The 22,325-nt window shown below is 36.9% G+C and overlaps 2 protein-coding genes across 4 annotated transcripts in view; both read right to left on the bottom strand.

Annotated features, from left to right (window-relative positions):
- Positions 1-22,325, bottom strand: part of ZYG11B (zyg-11 family member B, cell cycle regulator) — a 95,924-nt gene that overhangs the window by 55,774 nt on the left and 17,825 nt on the right. For both annotated transcript variants that reach the window (XM_063106939.1, XM_063106938.1), the window contains exons 2-3: positions 15,875-16,040; positions 4,472-5,226 (exon numbers count right to left, since the gene is read on the bottom strand). In XM_063106939.1, coding sequence (XP_062963009.1) covers positions 4,472-5,226; positions 15,875-16,040 — 921 coding nt within the window. The remainder of the gene's footprint in view (positions 1-4,471; positions 5,227-15,874; positions 16,041-22,325) is intronic.
- Positions 19,209-20,612, bottom strand: LOC134385070 (1-acylglycerol-3-phosphate O-acyltransferase ABHD5-like). Of its 2 annotated transcripts, XM_063106942.1 has the most exons (2): positions 19,750-20,612; positions 19,209-19,562 (listed from the first exon to the last, which is right to left on the bottom strand). In XM_063106942.1, exons 1-2 carry the CDS (start codon positions 20,520-20,522, stop codon positions 19,499-19,501), a joined length of 837 nt encoding a protein of 278 aa, XP_062963012.1. In that variant the 5' UTR covers positions 20,523-20,612; the 3' UTR covers positions 19,209-19,498. The 2 variants fall into 2 exon arrangements, with proteins under 2 accessions (XP_062963012.1, XP_062963011.1); XM_063106941.1 differs by having other exon boundaries at positions 19,209-20,612.

The following is a 22,325-nucleotide window of genomic DNA, read 5'->3' as shown; positions in this document are numbered from 1 at the left end:
CCATTACATATAATGTCCTCTCTAACTGAACCCTCTCTGTCTGACTAATATCTACTCACCCTTGCTAATACAATTTAAATGACATTTCTTTAGAGAGGCTTTCCCTGACCCATTGATTTAAATCAGGTCCCAATGAAACATCTCTTTTGTGGCCATTATCATAATCACCTACGAGGACTAATCCATTTACCACTGTGCCCCAACTGCTAAAATTATGAGAATCTTCAAAAAGCTCATAGAAAGGTATTATTATTATTATTATTATTATTTGTTATTTTTTTGGTGGCTGGCCAGTATAGGGAACTGAACCCATGACCTTGGGGTTATAATGCTGAGATCTAACCAATGGAGCTAATCGGCCAGCCCCGGTATTATCTTTTAATTCCATTTTTCCACAAACTTTTTGAAGTCCCTTTACATGCTTGGCTCAGAATAAGCACTCAGTAAGTATTCATCAAATAAATGTATTGATTAATTTGCCCAGGTTTATCAAGCTCCCATGCAGCATCAAGAGGTTCTGTTCAAAATTAAATCTATCTAGGAATTTCCCATTTACACAGGTTAATATACTTATCTTAAAATGTACAGATATTGGGGCTGGCCCGTGGCTCACTCAGGAGAGTGTGGTGCTGATAACACCAAGGCCATGGGTTCGGATCCCATATAGGGATGGCCGGTTCACTCACTGGCTGAGTGTGGTGCTGACAACACCAAGTCAAGGGTTAAGATCCCCTTACCAGTCATCTTTAAAAAAATAAAATAAAATAAATAAATAAAAAATGTACAGATATCAAACCCTGGACCTTGGAGTTATCAGTACTATGCTCCAACTGAGCTAGCCAGCTAACCTCAAACTCTCTATTTTGTATAATATATAAACATACAAATTGATTTTGACTACATTATCACATAATCAGTTATTGAATAATAAGATTTTTCAAACTGTTTAGATCTTTTGTTTTGTTTTGTGGCAGCTGGCTGGTATGGGGATCCAAACCTTGACCTTGGTGTTACAAGGCTGCACTCTAACCAACAGAGCTAACTGGCAAGCCTAAACCACTTAGTTCTTTTGGAATCAGGCTGAGCTTTTTCTTACAGATTCAGAAAGACATCAAAATGTGAAACAAAAAAGATGTAGGAGGGAAAACATATAATAATAATCTCAGTCAGACTTGATTTACCCACATTTGGTTGGTTCCAACTTTACAAATCTCTTCTATGAAATGTTATAAGTCTCATGTTATCTTTGAATATAAAATTAAAGAACTTTTGTTACCAGAATGTTAAATACTTTAAGACAATTTCACTGCCTATATGTTTTATTCAGTGATCAACACTTCTTTAGCCTGTGATAAACCCTCAAATCAAGCAATTTGGTTCCTCAAACTATAAACATCCTCAATTCAATCAATTTCATATACTAGATCGAAAAAACAAGTGTTAGTATGTACTAGTTTTTGCAAACAGTTTAAAATAGAGAAACTGTCCTTAACCACTAAATTAAGCCTATTAATATATATAGTATGGATTAAAACTACAATTTATAGGGGCTGGCCCATGGGCGTGGCTCACTTGGAAGAGTGTGGTGCTGATAATACCAAGGCCACGGGTTCAGATCCCCTTACCGGTCATCTTTTTAAAAAAACAACAAAAAACTATGATTTATATCTAAGGACAAACTGTCATAGCACTCTGTACATAACTCTACAGCATCTCTCGCACTAGATTAAAGCTATTTTTAAAGTTGTCTGTCTCTCCTCCACTACACTAGACTACCTCAAGAGCAGATATACAAATTCAGACATCTTTAGAAAGTACTTAGTAAATTTTTTTTTAAAAGAACCAACTCCTCTGGCTCAAAACCCTTTTACGTATCTTCACTGCACGTTGATTACTGAAGTTCAATATAGGAGCCTGAGTTCAAGGGCAAGGTCTAAGGTAAAATTTTTATAAAGATAAAAATTTAGAAGTCATCAGCACATAGGTTTAAGGACTGAGGTACAGAACACTTCAACATTTAGAGGCTTGGAAGATGAGGAAGAACCAATAAAGAAAATTCAGACTAAGTAGCAAGACAAGTAGGAAAAAAATTAAAAAGACAACTGTGATATCCTGGAAGCTAAGTTAAAAAAAAAAAAAGGTATTTCAAGGAGAAAGGCAAGATCAACTATGTCAAATATCACTTTAGGTCAAATAAGATGAAGACTGAGAACTAACATTGGGTCTACCAGATTTCTAGTGTTCTCAGGAGCTGGCTGGGAGCCACAGCTTAGTAGGTAACCTAAGTCTGGGAATGAGGTGGCCAACAAATATAAGAATTCTAGTCGTGGAGAAGTATAAAGTTCAGGAAACTGATGGTGACAGAAGAGAAAATTGGGTGGGGAAATAGCAATGACAGAGTTGGAAATTCTATAATAAAAAATTATCTGTGGTGGGACTAGAAACTGAGGGGAAAGGGCAGAACGAGATACTCAAATAGAGGCAGTGAAGTGCAGTGGAAAGGAAACAGGCTTTGGTATCAAGTAGATCAAGGGTACAAGGGTAGGCTCTGTACAAGCTGGTTGACTTTAAGAAAGCCATTTCTTCTTGCTGAGGACAATACTTCCCTCACAGAGCCAAAGGACCAAAATAAACAATACATATGGAAGTGCAATAAACAAATTATTTGTTCTTATAACCACCTACCCAGAGTACCAATAAGTACTGGAGAGTTAAACTGATTCTATTTCTTTTTTTTTTTTCTTTTTTTAAAGATGACCGGTAAGGGGATCTTAACCCTTGACTTGGTGTTGTCAGCACCACGCTCAGCCAGTGAGCGAACCGGCCATCCGTATATGGGATCCGAACCCGGGGCCTTGGTGTTATCAGCACCGCACTATCCCGAGTGAGCCACGGGCCGGCCCCAAACTGATTCTATTTCTTACATCCTTTAGCGTCACCAAAAAAACTGAGGCACGTGAAGCCAAAAAGCCCATCTAAACTAATCTAAAGCAACACAATACTGAAATAATCATTTCAGACAATGTTTTCAACAATTTTGTTAAATTGGACAATTGCAAAAAAGGAGACATGGCAATTTCAGCTCTCCTCCTTTAAAATGATATATCGTTTTTCAGCTCTCAAGTTGGTAGTCAAACAATCTATTTATTTATTTATTTTATTTAGACCTGCCCCCCCCTCAAACAAATAATTTAAAGGAACATGAATTTCTGTTCATTGGGGGCTGGCTGATTATCTCAGTTATTTAGACCATGGTATTGTAACAGCAAGGTCAAGGGTTGGGATCCCCATACTAGCCAGCTGCAAAAAAAAACCAAAAAAACAACTACAACAACAAAATTTCTGTTCATCTCTGAATAAAAGGCAAAGTTCTAATGATCTCTATTTTTAAAAATTATTTTAAAACAGTGATTCTCAACTTTGGTTGGACATTGCAATCACCTAAGGAGCTCTAAAAAATACTGATGCCTGGGTCCCACCTCTCTTCCTATTATACGGCCCTTTGCACATATTATTCTCTCTACCTGTAATGCTGTCTACCAAGCCACTGACCCTTAAGATCTCCACTCATTCATCATTCCCTGAGAGAAACCTTAAACTAAGTCAGGTCTTTCTGTTAAACACTCTCATCTGTAGTACTGTGTATCTTCTAGATTCTCAGTCTATACAGTTTAAAGCGCGCGCGTGCGTGCACACACACACACGCACGTACAAGAGTACTTCAAAAAGTTCATGGAAGGATTCGTATTATCTTTCGATTCTATTTTTCTATGAACTTTTTGAAGTACCCTCATATATATAAATATATTAATATATGTGATCATATCATCACCACTCCCACCAGACTAAGCTCCTTGGAGTCAGATCCTGTATCTTCTTCATCTCTGAATCCCAAGCTGTACCAAGTCCAACTGATGTTTGTTAAACTAAATTTAAATCATTAGGTATGAGAAACCTTAAGAAAAGCAAAATTTTATCATGTCTACAGTGAGATCTCCTCATAGAACTTAATCTCCCATCCATTAGGCATTCAATTCAACAAAGGGGTATCCCTAGTTTCTCTGAAGTAATCCATTAGAAATGGTATGTTAAAATAGTTCAAAATATCTAAACATTATCATCATAACAAGACTTATTATTATTTATCCAGGACCTACTACATGATTTGCATTTTACATATATAATTACTAATCTTCAGAAGAATTCTGTAAGGTAGAAATGATAACTATTTTACAAATAAAGAAATGGAAACTCAAAGAAGTTACATCACAGCATGCTCTGGGTCATGAAGCAAGTAAGATGGGATTTTGATTAGGACTCTGACCCTAAAGCAAGACTTTCCACTATACAATTATACAATGCCCTGCTTCACGAACGCGTTTCATTTGTTATTTGATATTCATCTTAACAGAGACTTATAATACTCAGACATTGGTCAGCCTGACAAAATAACACATTTTAAAAGTCTAACCTTCAAATATCCTTCGCCTGTGAGGAATTCAGAGTAACCAGCATCAGTAGCCAGCAAACCTACAAATTGCATGCTGGGCCGTTGTTGTATAAAGGCTTCAACAGCTTTATCTGTCACATGCTTTCTCCCAGAAACATCCAAGGAGACAAGATTGGGTAGGATGTCCTTTTGTTCTAATAAGCGAAGAGCTATGTCTGATGTAAACTGTTTATCATCTGAGATATCAAGATGATTCAGATATTTTAGTTCCCGAACAACGTCCAGTATTTGAGTAGTTGTCATTTTTAAACATTTCAAGTGGTGCATGGTTAGAGACTTGAGTCGATCTTTGCAGGCCAGCAGAGCAGTGATGTCTGTGATTGAGGTGTTAGAAATATCGAGGCTCTCTAATCTTGGCAAAGAGGCAACTTCAGCCAGGTCTTCATTGTAAAAGAGAACATTGGTGATGCTTAAAGCTCTAAGGCCAGAAAGCCTGCTGAAGCACCGCTCATAAGGATCCTCGAGGGAGAGAGTTAATGAGTTCAGCACTAGGCACTGGAGATTTTGCTGGATCCATTTGTTACTGCCAAGCCCACTAATAATGTCTGTAATCGTGATGTCAGCATTCACACCTGTGGCATCAAGTTCCACTAACTTGTGGTGGCAGAAGGCTTTCCGGAAAGCAACAGCAGAGATTTTTGCTTTGCGAATGCAAGCACGCTTTAAGCGCATCTGGTTGCCCCTAAAAATACCCACAGTTCCATCATTTAGTAGACCTGGAGAAAAACAAACAGTACTTTAACTTAAAAAAACAGTAGAGAAAAATAGCTAAAATTTCCATATCAGACTTCATATTTCCAAAGCATTCTCATGTAACAGTCGCTCATTTGACAGTGAGGTGAGGAAATTATTATTATTATTATTTTTTTTTTAAAAGATGACCGGTAAGGGGATCTTAACCCTTGTCTTGGTGTTGTCAGCACCACACTCAGCCAGTGAGTGAACCGGCCATCCGTATATGGGATCCGAACCTGTGGCCTTGGTGTTACCAGCACCGCACTCTCCCGAGTGAGCCAAGGGCCGGCCCTAGGTGAGGAAATTATTATCCACAATTTATAGATGAGTAAACTGGGGCTCAGAAAGTAGCTTTCCAATATCACAGAGCTAGTAAGCAGCAAAATCAGGACAGTGGTAGACATTACTGATATCCACTAACATCTGGTTCTCCTCAACTTTTTAGACACATAGAAAGCCACATCTCCCAGTACTTCCCGGAGTTAGATGGGGCCATGTGCCTAGTTCTGGCCAATGGGCTGTAGGCTAAAGTATCTAAGAGCCAGCGCATGATTTTTCCATACTATCTTCTGTTATAATAAACGAGGAGGCTTCAAGTTCTAGGGAGTATAGCTTTATGAGGGTGCAGCCTCCTTCAGTCTGGATCCTAGGTTGACCATGGAGCAGAACCCTCTATGATGGACTTGCAGAATTTATATACCATGAGTGAGGTATAAACTTTGTGTTAAGCTATTTAATTTGTTACCAATGCATTTCTAGCCTATCCTTTAAATTCATTATAATACATTATTATACATACAAATACATATACACATAATATATTTAGCACATATATAATGCCTATAATTCATTATTAAGCCACTAGCCAGATTTGAAGTCTCGTTAAAAGGATCTAGCAGTTATAGTCCGTCCCTGTCAGATGAATGCAAATAAAGTAGATACAGTAACTACTTGAAGTCCCTTAGAGGTCTACATGTCTACCAACCAATAGTGCCACAAGTACATGATATTTTGGAGCCACATCTCAACAATAACACCTATCAACTAATCAGCATTTACTGTGAAAGAAGTAACAGTTCCGCCAATAATAGATAGTCTAAGAACAGTCTGGGGTGAATGAGCAGTTGGGGCCAGGTAAATAAACAGCCTGAAGTCAAGAGACTCTAAGTGGTACCTTAGCTGGCCCACACTAAAGATGTAGATCAGGCTGCCAACCAGCCACCCTTAAATTAGAAATAAGGTGTTTTTCAAAGGGAGCACTACTCCTAATGGAGCTTGCAGACTTAATTATCATTAAACAGTTAAAATCAAGGAAAACCTTTACAAAATCTGCTATACTGGACAAAAAGGACTAATTATGTATTAAGAACCCTATTATTCTAGAGCTATGCTGTCTATTACAGTAGCCACCAGCCACACACAGCTATTGAGCACTTAAAAAGCAGCTAGTACAAACTGAGGTAAGCTATAAGTGTAAAATATACACCAGATTTTGAAGACTTAACAGAAAAAAAAGTAAAAATCTCAATAATATTTTATATTGATGTTGATAATATTTTTGATATATTGGGTTAAATTAAAATTATTAAAGTTAGTTCACCTGTCCCTTTTTACATTTTTAATGTGGCCACTAGTAAATTTAAAATCACATTTTTATTGGACAGGGCTGTTCTAGAGGCAGCCTTTCAGACTACCTGAACTCTGTCTTAGGGGAGTAAATTTCACGGTGGAGTTCCATCCATTAATCAGTGATTAAATAATTACTGTATGTCAAGCACTACTAAATGTTGTAAATACAAAGAAAAAAAGATATGCCCCTATACTCAAAGAATTCATAATTCTATAAAGTAAAAAAGACACAAACAACCATAACAAAATGAGATATATGGTATACCAGTGCCCAATATAAAGTACCATGAAAGCAAAGAAAAGGAAGTAATCCATCATGACTGGAGATCTGAGCCAATGGAAGAAGTGATCTTGTACTAAGGCCTTCAAAGATGATGGAAGAATTCAAAGATGTCCAAAGAAGATGAGAGGTATTAAAGTCAGAATATATAGGATAAACAAAGTCTTAAAAGATGTGACAGAACATCACATCGCTGGAAAATGGCAAGTAGTTCTACATTACTTGAACATAAGAAACAGCTAGAGTCATAAGCTGTTTCTCTGGTAAAGAGGGGAACAAGACCATAGGTAAAGACTTAGATGTGAGTGAGAATGAGGTGCATTTCTGGGGATATAAATACACAAATGGAGAGACAAGAAATGAGGCTGAGAAGGTGATCTGGGGCTAGACCACTCTGAAAGGTGAAGAGAAGAAAGCAGATCAGCCAGGGACCTTGGAACCCAAGAAACACCATGGTGGAGTTCCTGGGTTTTTTCCTAGTCATATATCCCAGGATCTAAAGTTGAAAAAGCCAGCAACACAGAAACACCAATGAGCACAGGATGAAAAAAGCCCCCCCAAAATCTGCTCACTCTAGCCAAATTACCAGGAAAGGAGCAGCCTAGCAAGATGGGAAACTTTTAGATAGTAACTGCTCTACTTCAGCCAAACACCACAGAAAAAACTGTGACCCCACTCCCACCCATGTCATTAAATGCCAAGGGGAACGTAGATTTCCACCCTCATCAGTCTGTAACTACTTGCCCAAATCTACCCACAAGAGAAGTGGTAGAGAAGGCTGAGTAGGGAGCCAGAACTTTCATTCCCACCTGGTGGTAAGAACGAGAACCACCTCCTACCCTATTAAGTCCAGTGGGGAGCCAGGACTTTTACACACATCTGGCAGTAATGAGGTTCTCCGTGCCCTCCCTGCTGATACGGCATCATAGGGAGCCTAGTGGAAAGTCAGGACTTTCACAATGCACAACAGGAATGACAAATGCCAACAGTGTCAACTGAGAGGCAGAAATGGCACACTCATACCCCTCTCAGCTAGGAATGTATCAGTAGAGTCCTAGTGGGGAGCAACCCCTACAGAGCAGTAATGAGGAGTCCCCCACCTTGTGTGTTTCACAGAAGCCAAGTCCAGAACATCTATCCCAATCTGGCAGTAATGAGGCAGTGCTCCTGCCTTCCAGGGCTGGAGTGGGATCAGAGACAAACTAAAAGAGTCTCATAATAATACTCAAAATGTCCAGGTTTTAATTTAAAAAAATCACTTATTACTGGTAAGGTTAGCTCAGTTAGTTAGAACGCGGTGTCGATAATACCAAGGTCAAACAATCAGATCCCCCATACTGGCCAGCTACCAAAAAACAAGGCAAGGATGTCTGCTCTCACCACTCTTTTTCAACTTGGGGCTGGAAGTTCTACACAGTGCAATAAGGCTAGAAAAGTAAATAAAAGACATACAAATAAGAAGGAAGAAAAAAAAGTCTGTATTTGCCTATTACATGAATATCTGTAGATGCAGAAAAAGCACTTGACAAAATTCAATAACCATTTATGGCAAAATAAAAATCTCAAGGAATCCACCAAAAAACTACAACTGCTATCACTAATAAGTAAGTTCAGCATGGTTGCAGGATACAAGATAAACATACAAAATCAATTGTGTTTTTATATACTAGCAATGAAAATATGGACACCAAAATTCAAAATACAATAACATTTACAACCACTCAAAAGGAATTGATATACTTAGGTGTAAGTATAGTAAAATGGGACTTGTATGTTGAAAACTATAAAACACTGATGAAATAAATCAAAGGATATCTAAATAAGTAGAAAAACATAACATATACATGGATTAGAAGACTCAACATTGACAAAAGATGCCAATTTTCCTCAAATTGATATACAGGTTTAATGTATTTCCTATAAAAATCAAAGTAAGAATTTTTAGAATAGATATATTATAAAATTCACAGAAAGGTAAAAGAACTAGAATAGCTAAAAAATTTTTTGAAAAAGAATAAAGTGAGAGGAATCACTCTACCCAATGTCAAGAATGATTATATAACTACCATAATCAAGACTGTGTGGTACTGGAGAGGGGACAGGCACATAGATCAATGGAACATAATAGAGGATCTAGAAATAAATCCATACAAATGCACCCAACTGATTTTTGACAAAAATACAAAAGCAATTGAAATGGGGAAAAAATAGCTTTTCTTCTTTTTTTTTTTTTTTTTGTCTTTTTCGTGACCGGCACTCAGCCAGTGAGCGCACCGGCCATTCTTATATAGGATCCGAACCCGTGGCGGGAGCATCACTGCACGCCCAGCGCTGCACTCTCCCGAGTGCGCCACAGGCTCGGCCCGAAAAAATAGCTTTTCAACAAATGGGTGCTAGCACAATTAGACATCCACAGGTAAAACAATGAAACTTACCTAAGTCTTCTACCTTATACAAAAATTAACTAAATATGAATCATAAACTTTCATGTACAATGTAAAGCTATAAACTTTTAGGAAAAAATAGAAGAAGACTAGCCAGTCAGCTCAGTTATGTAGAGTGCAGTGCTATAACACCAAGGTTAAGGGTTCAGATCCCCCTACCGGCCAGCTGCCAAAAAAAAAGAAATAAACAGAAGAAAATCTTTGAGATATAAGGCTAGGCAAAGGGATCTTATATTTGATACAAAAAATATAATCCACAAAAGGAAAAACTGATAACTTGAACTTCACCAAAATTAAAAACTTCTGCTTTGCAAAAGATCTTTCTGGGAGGATGAAAAAGAAAGCCACAGAGTGGAAGAAAAGCAAACCACATATCTGACAAAGGACTAGTATCATGAAAACATCAAGAACTCTCAAAAGTCAATAGGTTAAAAATAGCAATCCAATCAGAAAACTGGCAAAAGACATGAACAAACATTTCATCAAATAAGCCAATGTAAATATATGTTCAACATCATGAGCCATTAGGGAAATGCAAATTAAAATAACCTATCAGAATAACTCAAAAAATAGTAATAACACTGTAGTGGATTGAATTATGTACCCCCAAAACTCCCTGAAACTTGAATTGTGTCCTCCAAGTTTTATGTATTAGACACTTAGCCCCCACTGTGACTGTTAAGAGGGTGGGAAAACCTATTATGGTAATTGAAAGGTGGAGGCTTGAAGAGGTGATTGGACTGCAGGACTGTGCAGTAGTGAATGGATTAAAAATGGTGGACACCAGTGTGGTTCTGAGGGCTTTAAAAGAGGAGCATCTATCTTCCTCTCTCTCTCTGCTTCCATCATCTCGCAATGTTAGACCACTGGGTCACTGTCGCCACCACCAGATGGACTTTGGACTTCCCAGCCTCAGAAACTGTAAGCAATAAATTTTGTTTTTCTTTGTAAATTACCCAGTTTTAGATATTTTGTTATAAGTAACAAAAATGGACTAATACAAACACCAAATGCTTGGAAAGATGTGAAGAAACTGGGTCACACATACATTGCTGGTGTGAGTACAAAACAGTATTCCCACTCTGGAAAACAGTTTGGCAGTTTCTTAAAAGCTGAACATGCTAATACTGTACAAACTAGCAATTGCACTCCTGGGCATTTGTCCCAGAGAAATTAAACTTATGTTCACGCAAAACCTATATATGAATGATTATAGCAGCTTTACTTATAATAGCTAAAAACTGGAAACAACCAGATGTCCTTCAGTGAATGAATGTACTCTATACCGCAAAATACTATTCAGCAATAAAAAGAAATGAACTATATACACAACAATGACTCTCCAGAGAATTATGCTGAGTCAAAAAAGCCATACCAAAAGTTTTTTATAATTCTGTTTATATATGAATGATTCCATTTATATATCCTCCTTGAAATGGCAAAATTATAGATACAGAGAACAGAAATAGTTGCCAGGGGTTTAAGAGAGTGGGGGCAGGAGAGAAGTGAGAGTGGCTATAAAAGGGAAACGAGGTATCCTTGTAGAGATGGAAATCTTGATTGTATCAACGTCAATATTCTGGTTGCAATACTGTAGTATAGTTTTGCAAGATGCTACCATTAGAAAAACAGTATCTGTCTGTATTATTTCTTACAATTGCATGTAAATCTACAATTATCTCAAAATAAAAAGTTTAATTAAAAAAATCACTCCGGGGCTGGCTGGTTAGCTCAGTTGGTTAAAGTGTGGTGTTATAACACCAAAGTCAAGGGTTTGGATTCCTGTACTGGCCAGCGGCAAAAAAAAAAGAGAGGGAGGAAGGGAGGAAGGGAGGAAGGGAGGAAGGGAGGAAGGGAGGAAGGGAGGAAGGGAGGAAGGGAGGAAGGGAGGAAGGAAAGAAGGGAGGAAAGAAGAAAATCACTAAGAAATATTTGAAAGTATGTGGACATGGAGTTATGGTAATTCTATCTGATGGCTTCAATTTTCTTGCAAAGAGTAAATGGTAGAAAGTCTGAAAAGAGCAAAGAAAATCTGAAACTATTGTTAGGAGCACTGGATAACTGACCAGGGAAATACTCAAGAATTCCTGGGCAATGCTGAGGGGCCCCATCTTTATATTACTGACCTGCTTCCTTCTCATTATTCAGGTCTCAACCCAGCATCACCTTCTTAGAGGTTTCTCTGACCACCCAAGCTAAACAGATCCCTTCTTTTATTATTCCTCCTGAGATAAGTATTTTTTCCCTCAGAGACCCTATCACAAGTTGTAATTCTATATTTGTTTGTTTACTTCTTAATTATTCCTTCCACTGGACTATATGCTCCATGAGCAGGAATTCATGTTGTGTTTAATATTACACACTCAACACCTAACATAGTGCCTGACACACAATGGGTGTTAATTAATTTCCTCTCCGGAGCTTCTTCTAATACATTATTTTACTTCTACAGGCCTCTTCTGCACCCACAAATAACTCATTTCACACACATATTAGAGATCTTCTGTTAAGGACCTTTGTAAAAACCAAAAATGGAAAGAGACCCTGGGTTAAGATCAATGTTTTCCTTGTTTACGCCACAAAATAAATGTACACATATTTCAAAATGTTAGTTTTGTTTTATACAGCCTCAGACTCTTTAGTTAATTAAGGCTGATTTTAATCTTATAGTGATTATCATAGTGCCTTACAAAATTTTATATTGTACATATACATTTGGAAAAATGGGTTATTCTTGGCCTCTTTGGGTCAGTCTACATTAAAAGAATTTCTTTAATAACTAAGTTTAAGTGTCTACATTTGACAGTAATAGAATTAAAAGAGCAGGGAGTTTAAAAAAAGGAAAAGAGCATGAGTTCTATAAACCAGTCCCGGGTTTGAGCCCTGGTTCCAACATTTATTTGCTGTTTGACAGTGGACAAGTTACTCCACAAGCCTAAGACTCCTTATCTGTAAAATGTGAATAATTATATCTCTCTGACAGGGATTGCAGTGAAGATTAAATAAGATGATACACATAAGCATTTTGCAAACTGAAATACTACACAAATGCCATTAACTATATTTAAAGGAAATCTTTCTAGGTATGTTATCCTTCCTTCAAAAATAAACATACCAAAGAATCATTTAGCTTTTTTCATGACCAATAATTATTGTACTTGCTACAATGTGTTTATGCTAAATCATCCTTTGCTGTCCTGCTAACCACTTGTATTTTTAGTTGGCAGCCTGTCCCCTTCAGATTTGCAGGGGTTTTTTTCTTTTTTTTTGGTACAGCAATCTGAACCCTTGGCCTTGGTGTTATATAACACTGAGCTCTAACGAAGTTAGCTAACCAGCCAGCCCTAGATTTGCAGTTATTAACTTGCTATGGTAGAGAACCAAGGTAATTAGACTGTATATATTTAAGAAACAATATGCTGTAAATGGCAAGTCAATGGCTTTTTTCAAAGAGTAAAGTACAGAAGCCTAAATAGAAGAATTTTGCCCCAAAGCTTTTTTTATTTCTTTCTGGTTTAAGTTATAGACAGCTGAGGTGAGCAGCAATGTGACCTACCGATGACTGGGGTACTAGTCTGAGGATATAAACTTTCAATCACCTAGAAAGTCTATTTGGCTGTTGAAGGAAGCAATTTGTAATGTTTTAAAAGATATTACTCTTCCCAGTTTAATCCCAAATTAGAATGCTGAACATATCAAGGTTTATAAACTTGATTACGTAGACAGTATGACACAGAGATATAATTATTATTAGACGAAAAAATTCTTATTCTGATTTCTAGCTCTTATACCCACATTTCCTGGAAAATTTTTAGCACCGAAACACAGACACAATGAGCAAAGATTATGAAGAGAATCACAGACCCCAATAAGTAAAACTCTTTTTAGCATCAGACTTATTTTAATAAAGACTGCTACCAATATCATTAATCCTTTGAATTGGTTGAATAAGCAAAAAATTCTGAATGTAAATGTCAATCACTTTTAAAATTCAATATGCTATTAGAAAAAGTATACTATTACCAATTTTAAAAGAATTCATAGAGCACCTTTTGCCCATTTTATTATGAAAATTTTCAAACACAGAAAAATTTATCAAGCAACTTTTTAAAAAATTGTGACAAGAATTGGCAATATGTTCTTTTGCATATTCTCAGCAGTATCCACTCTTGACTGTTTGAAGATGAATACAATTTTTTTACAAAGAGATTAAATAACTGAGAACCTTTTTTGGTGAATAAGGCAGGTCACCACATTGGGGTAACACAAATAGGAGCAGCAAGTTACTACTCTGATGCTCAGTTTCCTTTTTTTTTTTTGGAGGCTGGCCGGTACTCAGTTTTTTTTTTTACCTGAAGGCAGTTTGAAAAGAGGAGATAAAAAATACATTCTAATCAAGCATATAATCTCTCCAAGACATCACTCCAAAGGACAATTATTTAGTTATACTTACTTAAAAACCACTTCCATTATTTTATCCATATAATGCATGTGCCACAGTGCCTGACATATAATAATAAGCATTCAATAAATGCTAGCTGCTATTATTAGCTATCAGTAGTTATATTTCAAAAGGACCACTGAATCTGGCAAAGTTAAAACTTTAGTTAACACTCATTCTTTTGATTTATAAGACCATTTTTTTAATTGAATAAGCTGAACATAATCATTAAATTGAGATTACAAAGAAATGTTAGCACTGGCATAATCTCTTAAATTGCTCTGCAGCTTTGTAAGGGATCTTTACTTTTTTTTTTTAATTTATTTATTTATTTATTTATTTATTTTGTCTTTTTCGTGACCGGCACTCAGCCAGTGAGTGCACCGGTCATTCCTATGTAGGATCCGAACCCGCGGCGGGAGCGTCGCTGCGCTCCCAGTGCAGCACTCTACCGAGTGCGCCACGGGCTCGGCCCAGGGATCTTTACTTTTAACGTATACAAGTACTCACTAAAATTTACCCTAGTTCCCATGGCAGGTAGGAAAAGTTCAAAGACACAGAGGACTCGAGCAACTTAGTGAAAACCAAGGAGTATAGCTATCTTTTTCTTTCCTAAATTATTTTAAAATGCCTCTATTACAGCCTTTCTTCCCACCCTTCCTTGGAATGCATTGTCTGCAGTCATGCTTAATAGTTTTACATACATATTTAAAGTCACAGCAAAAGTGTAAACAATTATCTGGCATCTAGGAGCACGGATACCTCTAATGTAGGTGTAAGAAGGACATGTGGCACAGTGGGAAGAGCAAATATTTAGAATTGAACAGACTTGCACATGAACCAGGACTTCACCATTTGGTAGCAATGTGACCCTCAGCAAGTACTTCTCTGAACCTCAGTTTCCTTGTCTATATATAAATGGGGATAATAATAGCTACTTTATAGAGTTTTTGAGAAAATTCCATGAAAACATATATAAAATGCTTGACACATAACAAGCAATGACTAAATGATAACTATTATCATTGCCAAATTTTCATTCTATTTTATTTCTGTGGACAAATCATCTTCTCTACTTGTAAGAGTTTATAAACCCTAAAGATATATATACATTTCAACTTAAAATGTAAATAGAAGTAACAAAAATACTCAATATATTTAACCAGAATTTCACAGATAAATCTTTCCCAATTTATTTTCAGAATTTGTTTTTGTAAACAGAAGTACTAAGTTAGCTGAGATTTCCCACTTCAAAGGTCAAAAGCAGAAACGAGTTTTTCCATAACAGTATTAACCCTCCCACTGTCAAATAAAGATATAAGGTATTATAAATGGACTTCTAAGATGGCAGACTTCTAAGATGGATATTTTGGGCCGGCCCGTGGCTCACTCAGGAGAGTGTGGTGCTGATAACACCAAGGCCCCGGGTTCAGATCCCATATAGGGATGGCCAGTTAGCTCACTGGGTGAGCGTGGTGCTAACAACACCAAATCAAGGGTTAAGATCCCCTTACCAGTCATCTTTTTAAAAATAAAAAAATAAAAAAAATAAGATGGATATTTTGTGAGTTAGAGAAGTTATTTCTGACATAAGAATGGCTTCTCAAAGCAAAAAAAAAAAAAAAAGTTTGCCAAAGTTAGGGAAGAAAAATGCTTATTTTAAATTACACAGTAAGACACAATAGGTAAAAATAAATTAATTCCTTTTTCTGGAATCAGGCTCATCTGGCCTTTTCTGTTATTTCTAAGAAAATAATTAAATGGACATAAGAGCAGTTCAAAATACAATGCCAACTAACAGCACATAATTTTTATTTTCTCTGTTTATTTTTTACCATGAAAAGCCATGGTCTGAAGCAGTCGATCAGCCACCTCCTGTGGGAATACTCCAGGTTCCTGCAGACACAGTGTTCCATCTTGTCTTGCTGAACAGAACTTCTCAAGGTGAGTAGTCAGGAAATTCAAGCAGATATCAAGTAAGGAATAGGGAGATGCCTCCTCCTTGGAGCCCAGGAAGAAACACAAAGGGAACATAAAAGTCAACAAGTTAGTTTCTAGAAAAGCAGAGAATAAAACATCCATTTACTTATTCACCAAGTGTTTATTCAATGTCTATCATATGACAGATACTGTGTAAGGCGATAGGAATATAATGTGTGATTCATGTTGTCAAGAAGCAAGAGAAAACAGACACAGAAACAAATATTTACATACAGTCTCTTAAGTAAGGAAATAAATACCAAAAGTCTGGATAGCAGTTACTCTTGGAGGGGGAAGGGGTTGTGTTTGAAGGGATACAGGGAAGGCTTCTGGGATGACTGGTAAGTTTTTATCTCTTTTCATGGGTAATAGTTACAAAGGTCTTCATTTGCCTTATACCAATTTGTTAGGCTGCATATTTTTTTATGTCTTTATTTGTGTATTTTAACAATAGATTTGTATTATTTTAACAAAAGATTTTTAAAAATCAGTAAATATAGAAACTGAGAGGCCTAGGTTACACGTTAAATTGCAAAACACGTCATTAGACTTGTAGTTTAGTCATCTTATTTTACTACTGAAGTATTATAATTAAATACCTGTTATATGCCAAGCACTGTATAGGCACTTAACAGATATCTTTAACAATAAAAATTAATGTTTACTGACCGCTTGCTATGTACTAATCATTATTCTTAGCATTTAATATGTGTTGATCTTCACAAAAATTCTATGAGGTAGATGTTATCATTTTCCCCATTTTACAGATAAAGAAACTGGAGCACAGAAATGTGAAGTAAGGTGTCTAGGTACAACAGCTAGTAACGATTCAAGCCAAGGAAGTCTAGCTTCAGAGCCTGCGTCTTCATCAACACCAGTATACTATCTTTTTAACTTTATATGCCAATTTCAAATATACTATTTCACCTAATACTCAAAGCAGGTCTGTGACTTGAATAAGGATAGTTATCCCCATTCAAAGAGGAAGGACAGACAGGTTATATATCTAGCCAGTGACAGAACTAGAGCTGTACTCCGTTTATCTGAGATCTACTACAGAACTCATACTGCCAACTATGATTCCCCAAATCCCAGTAATTTAAACAAATACAGAAGTATTGAGAAGTGTTTCCTACTTTATTTTTAAACAATAGCAGCAGCACAGGAAGACTAACAAAGAAGGATAAAACAGAAGCTGGAATTAGATGTCTGTACAATTCCTCTGTTGAAAGTCCCTGCTTAGAGAGGTTTTTCCTGTTGCTAACTAGGCACATCCCAGGCAGAGTAAAAACAAAGCTCATACTGAAAAAGCAGGAAAGAGATGAGGTCAAGTCTGACTTAATTTGGATCACAAGGTAATCCACACAGTTCAAAGACTAAATGATTTATAGGAAGAACAGGAAAGTTCTCCTTAATTAAAGTAGCTTCTACTCCATCTGGCCCAACCCAGCTGTAATGGATAGCCCTTATCCCCTCACTCCCCTTCTAAAGAAATTTCAGACTCCAAATCATCTGAAACCACAGTTTTCATGCTGGAAGCACGTACAAGGGTTCCCCAGTAGAGATATGCTAGGGCACTAAAGCTACAGGATGAATGTGGTACATCTTCTTAGAATATAAACAAAGATTATTTGAGGGGATAAGAGTATGTGAGCTGAGGAAAGGGAAGCTAAGTTATGTAACCAGTAAGTAACTCAATATTTTTGTATTGAAAAAAATATGTTATGTAGTAGAAGACAGATGTCACACAAACTTTAAAACACAAGATTATGAAGAAATTCCTGTCTGTAACACTGGTTTCAAGTAATTCCCTTCCCTATCCCAAAAGTTTAGTTTCCTCTGTTGTTAGAAATAAAAGTTGGAAAAACAGAGACCTATAGAATAAAGTGTAAACATTTTAGCAAGGTATTCAAAATGTTTCACTAACTAGCTCCACCCTCCCTTTCTAGCCTCATGTCCCAATATTCCCTTCTCCCCGCAAACAGCTGCCAGATACACTGAGTATTCCTTAATGCAACCTAGCACTTAAATGTTCCCTAAGCACTGTAATAGACATTTTCACACCTCTGAGCCTTTGTTTAGATTAGCCATTTTTTTTTTTTTTTTTTTTTTTTTGCACTAGTTCACTGCTTTTATTTACATAACCACTTTTCTCCTAGATAAGCAATGTTAACAAAACATAAGGCAAAGGTGCCTTGGTGACAATCATATTCAATTTTCTTTTGTGGAGGGCTTTTTCAGCAGCCAGTTACCACATGGAGCTTTTTTACAGCTTCAAAGTTTTCCTCATTTTAAAAACACAAGAAAGTGCTATACTTGATGTTAGTTATTATCAAACAGTTCAATCAACCTTATAGAATTTTTGTAATATATCTTCAAGTATGTAATGATTTGATCAACACAATACTCTTAATAAAAAACAAAACCAAGTTCTAGCTCATTTCTGGTGCCATGAGACATAACAGCACCACCCATTTTTATATTTTAGTGGTAGAAATGTAATCCAGTGTAAGCACCTATCTTTAAGAGTTAGATGTTAATGAAAATATGATATGACTTGGCTTACTGGAAGGTAACAGTCTTAATATCCCCTTAAGTAAGGAAATCTATTGTTTGCTGCATTTGGATTCATGAAAAAGAACAGCATTAATGGGGAGAAAATAAGGATAGACTTTTAGTTAAGGCCTTTCAGTACTTGAATCACTTAAGTATTAATATCATATTTCCTTGGAAGTGTAGAATTATATACAGAAGGCTCCACGGAGTTATGTTGTTGCAGATTATGTCAGGATCAATCGCATTTAAAATGTTGAACATGGATTTGCAGCTTTAACTATAAAACAGAAAACCAGAAAAATTAATGCTAGTGATCAACTCTCATCCTTTTAACTAAAAACCTGCCTTGTCACTCCATTTCAAAAATGAAGTGAACTATTCTAAACTGACAAACTTTTACATAAAACTACACTGAATTTGTATTAATTACATCAGTTATTAGAAATGGTAAATACATGTAGAAAATAAAGAAAATAAAGTCCACCTTTACAGTATATAACATAATAGACCCAGAAATCACTTCTTTAAATTGTCAATATAGACTGTAATATAAAAAGTACCCAACTAGCAAACTTAGATTAAAGTAAAAAAAAATTTCAGTTGAAAAATAACAATTTTTCAGTACATCAGAGGGACAGATAACCTTTTATTTAAAGCTATCAAATTTGGAGACTCTCATGTATTTCAATTTCGTGTAGGAGAAAGGAAAGCCTTTCTTCTAGAAGGCACTAACTGGTTTAAATGTGCAAGCAACTTCATAAAGAAAATATGTGCAAAGTACAGTCAAGTAGACTGCCTAGTTCTTATATTTGATTCCTTACTCTTCATTGTAGACTAGGAATTATTGCTGCATAACTGTATCAATCACCAGGTTTTTTCACAATGGCTTCAGTGTGTTCAGTCCACAGTGTCACAGATCTCCTTCACCTTCTGATTGAACTCTTCTGGTTGATCTGCATATACATAATGCCCTGCCCCAAGAATAGCTATCGTCTTCACATATGAATGTGGTCGTAGTGACTGGATGCTTGTGCCAGAATTGCCATCTATACAGGATCGGGCGCCGAAGATCACTGAAACTGGAATGTCCGGATGCATTTTACCAATTCGCTGAAGCATTGGCCTTTTTGCCCATCCATAAGGAATAGTCATATTCTTGAAAGCTGTCTCACCACTTGGAGTCTGTACATTACAGTGGTAGATGTATTCTGTCACAGTATCATCTTCAAACATTGAAGAATACTTCCGTTTGAAATCAGGCCTTAAACGCTGCACTAGACTTAAACCAAAAGGTCCTGCAATCCTAAGGCCAGCTAAAGGGTTAAAGGGACTCAATGCTGCTCCCAAGATTCTGATCCAAACTGGAATTGGTCTGTCTTGATCTGCAAGGTCAGGTCTCTCAGGAAAACCCCAAGGCTCCACTAAAATGAGATGATTAACCCTTGATGGGTACTTCAGTGAGTAAGCAGCAGCCAAGAACCCACCCAGGTTGTGCCCAAGCAAGATCACTTTGTTCAATCCTAGGGCACATCTCCACTCTTCAATGGATTCCACAAACTGATTCTCCACTTCTTCTGCATCACTGTCAAACTTGGGTCTACTACTTCGTCCAAAGCCCAGTAAGTCAAAAGCATAGACAGGCCTATTGGTGCAAAGATCTCCAAAATTCAGTGCCCAGAGTCCAAGACCTCCTCCAAAACCATGGAGGAGGACAAGTGGAGTCTTATTTGCAATATTATGAGAAAACTTCAGTGTCCATATTTTATTTCCATTAGATATGCGAACAGATTCTTTTTTGTATGTGCAGGGGACACATTTTAAAATTTTCTCTTCAGCTTCTTTAAGGTGTGATGTAGATGTAGGGCACCATGTAGGAAGCCAGCCAGTTAGCCATCCTGACCTCTCGCAGGTATCCGCCGAGTCCACCTCGTCCTCCTCTGCCGCCATAGCCGCCGCCGCCCCGATAGCGCCTCAGCGTGCCACGAAGCCGGCTGACAGGCCGACTGGGCCGCCCCGGGCCGCCGCCACCCTTAAGGCCGCGCCCTAGATTAGCCATTTAATGGCAAAAATCTCACTCATCCTTCAAAATTCAATCAAATTCAATCAAAGCTCACTAGTTCCATGATACCTTTCTGAATTTCTAAGGCAGAATTCATTTTACTCTCAGCACCTGAAAAATTAAATTGTACCACTGACAATATCTATTTTGTACTGAATGAGAACTGCATGGTGCCAGGCACTAATGTTCATTTGCAATCTTCAAAACAACTTTGTTTTGAATCAAGTGGGTAAACTAAGTCACAGAAAGATTAATTTTCATATCAAAGATAAAACAGCCAGCAGATGGCAGAGCAAGAATAAAAATCACAACAGCTATTTTTTATGAAGCACTTACTATGAATCAGGTCCTGGTGCACAGCTCTTTAGATAAATGAGCTCTTTCAATTTCTATATCCTGAGCCAAGCACAATTATAATACGCATTTTGAAGATGAGGAAACTGGCTTAGGTTAAATATCTTCCCTATATTTACATGGCCAGCATGTTGCTAAACTGGGACTCCAACATGAGGTCAAAGCTGATATTTTTACGCTCTTAACTGCTCTACTAATATTATAATCATAATTATTGAGCAGTTATATGCTAATATATGCTATGTACTATATATATATACACTGTGCTTTACATACATAATTTCATTTACTTCTCATAAGAATTCTATTAATTAAATTGCATCAGTATAAAATATATTCTTATTCTACAGATAAGAACACTGAGGTACAGAGCTAATAACTCAGGATTAGACCCAAGCAATTGGACTTTAGAATTAAGTCTATACTTTTATCACTACATATGCTGCCCTTTATATTTGATTCCAAAGCTAGTTTTCTTTTATAATTCCATGTTACACTATAGTTATTTGTGACAGTATTTGTCTCACCCACTCAACCATGGGCTCCTTCAAGTTCAAGGAACTTAATATCTTCCTTTAACCCTAGAACCCAGCACAGTCTCTGATATTTACCTTCTCTAAGAAAGAAAGAAAAAAAAAAAAAAGTTCAAGTTAGGAGTGGTAAAGGGACTTGCCCAGTGTCACGCTATTCTAAGAAGGCCAAGATATAAACCCAGATCTCTTGATTATGAAGTCCATACTTTTTCTAATACACCATATAATCTCTCTGACAGAACAATTATTAGTCTGGCATTGACATAAATACTAAAAAACAATTTGGGAACCAATTTGTTACAGTGTGGATTAGAGGCAATGAAAATATGGGGGAAAAAACAAAAGTGAAAAATATTTTGCCAGAAGAATTGAGAAACTGTAGTAAGAAACCAAACAGGAAATAGGTGCTGATTTTTTCTGAATCCCAGAACCTAGCACAATCTTAACACCCTAGTAGACAGGCAAGAGTTCTTTAAAAGATCAACCAGGCTGGCTGGTCAGCTCAGTTAGTTAGAGTGTGGTGTTATTAACAACAAGGTCAAGGGTTCGGATTCCCACACAGGCCAGCTGCCAAAAAAAAAAGGAAGATCGACCAACATTCATATAGCATACTTTTTTAAAAACATTTTTATTAGCATATTCATTGTTACAAATCATACTTATTCTTTATGCCCCTTATCCAATCTCCCCCTTCTCCCTCCCCTCCCCCCACTAATAACCATAGATTTGTTCTCTCCATCTGATAGATTAACTGTTCCTCTGTTAGTCTGTTGCCTGGATGATCTGTCCAGTACTGACACAGGT

Source organism: Cynocephalus volans, chromosome 8, assembly GCF_027409185.1.
Source record: "Cynocephalus volans isolate mCynVol1 chromosome 8, mCynVol1.pri, whole genome shotgun sequence".
Taxonomy (NCBI): Eukaryota; Metazoa; Chordata; class Mammalia; order Dermoptera; family Cynocephalidae; genus Cynocephalus; species Cynocephalus volans.
Note: the sequence above shows the minus strand (reverse complement) of the source record. Positions and strands in the feature narration are given on the sequence as shown.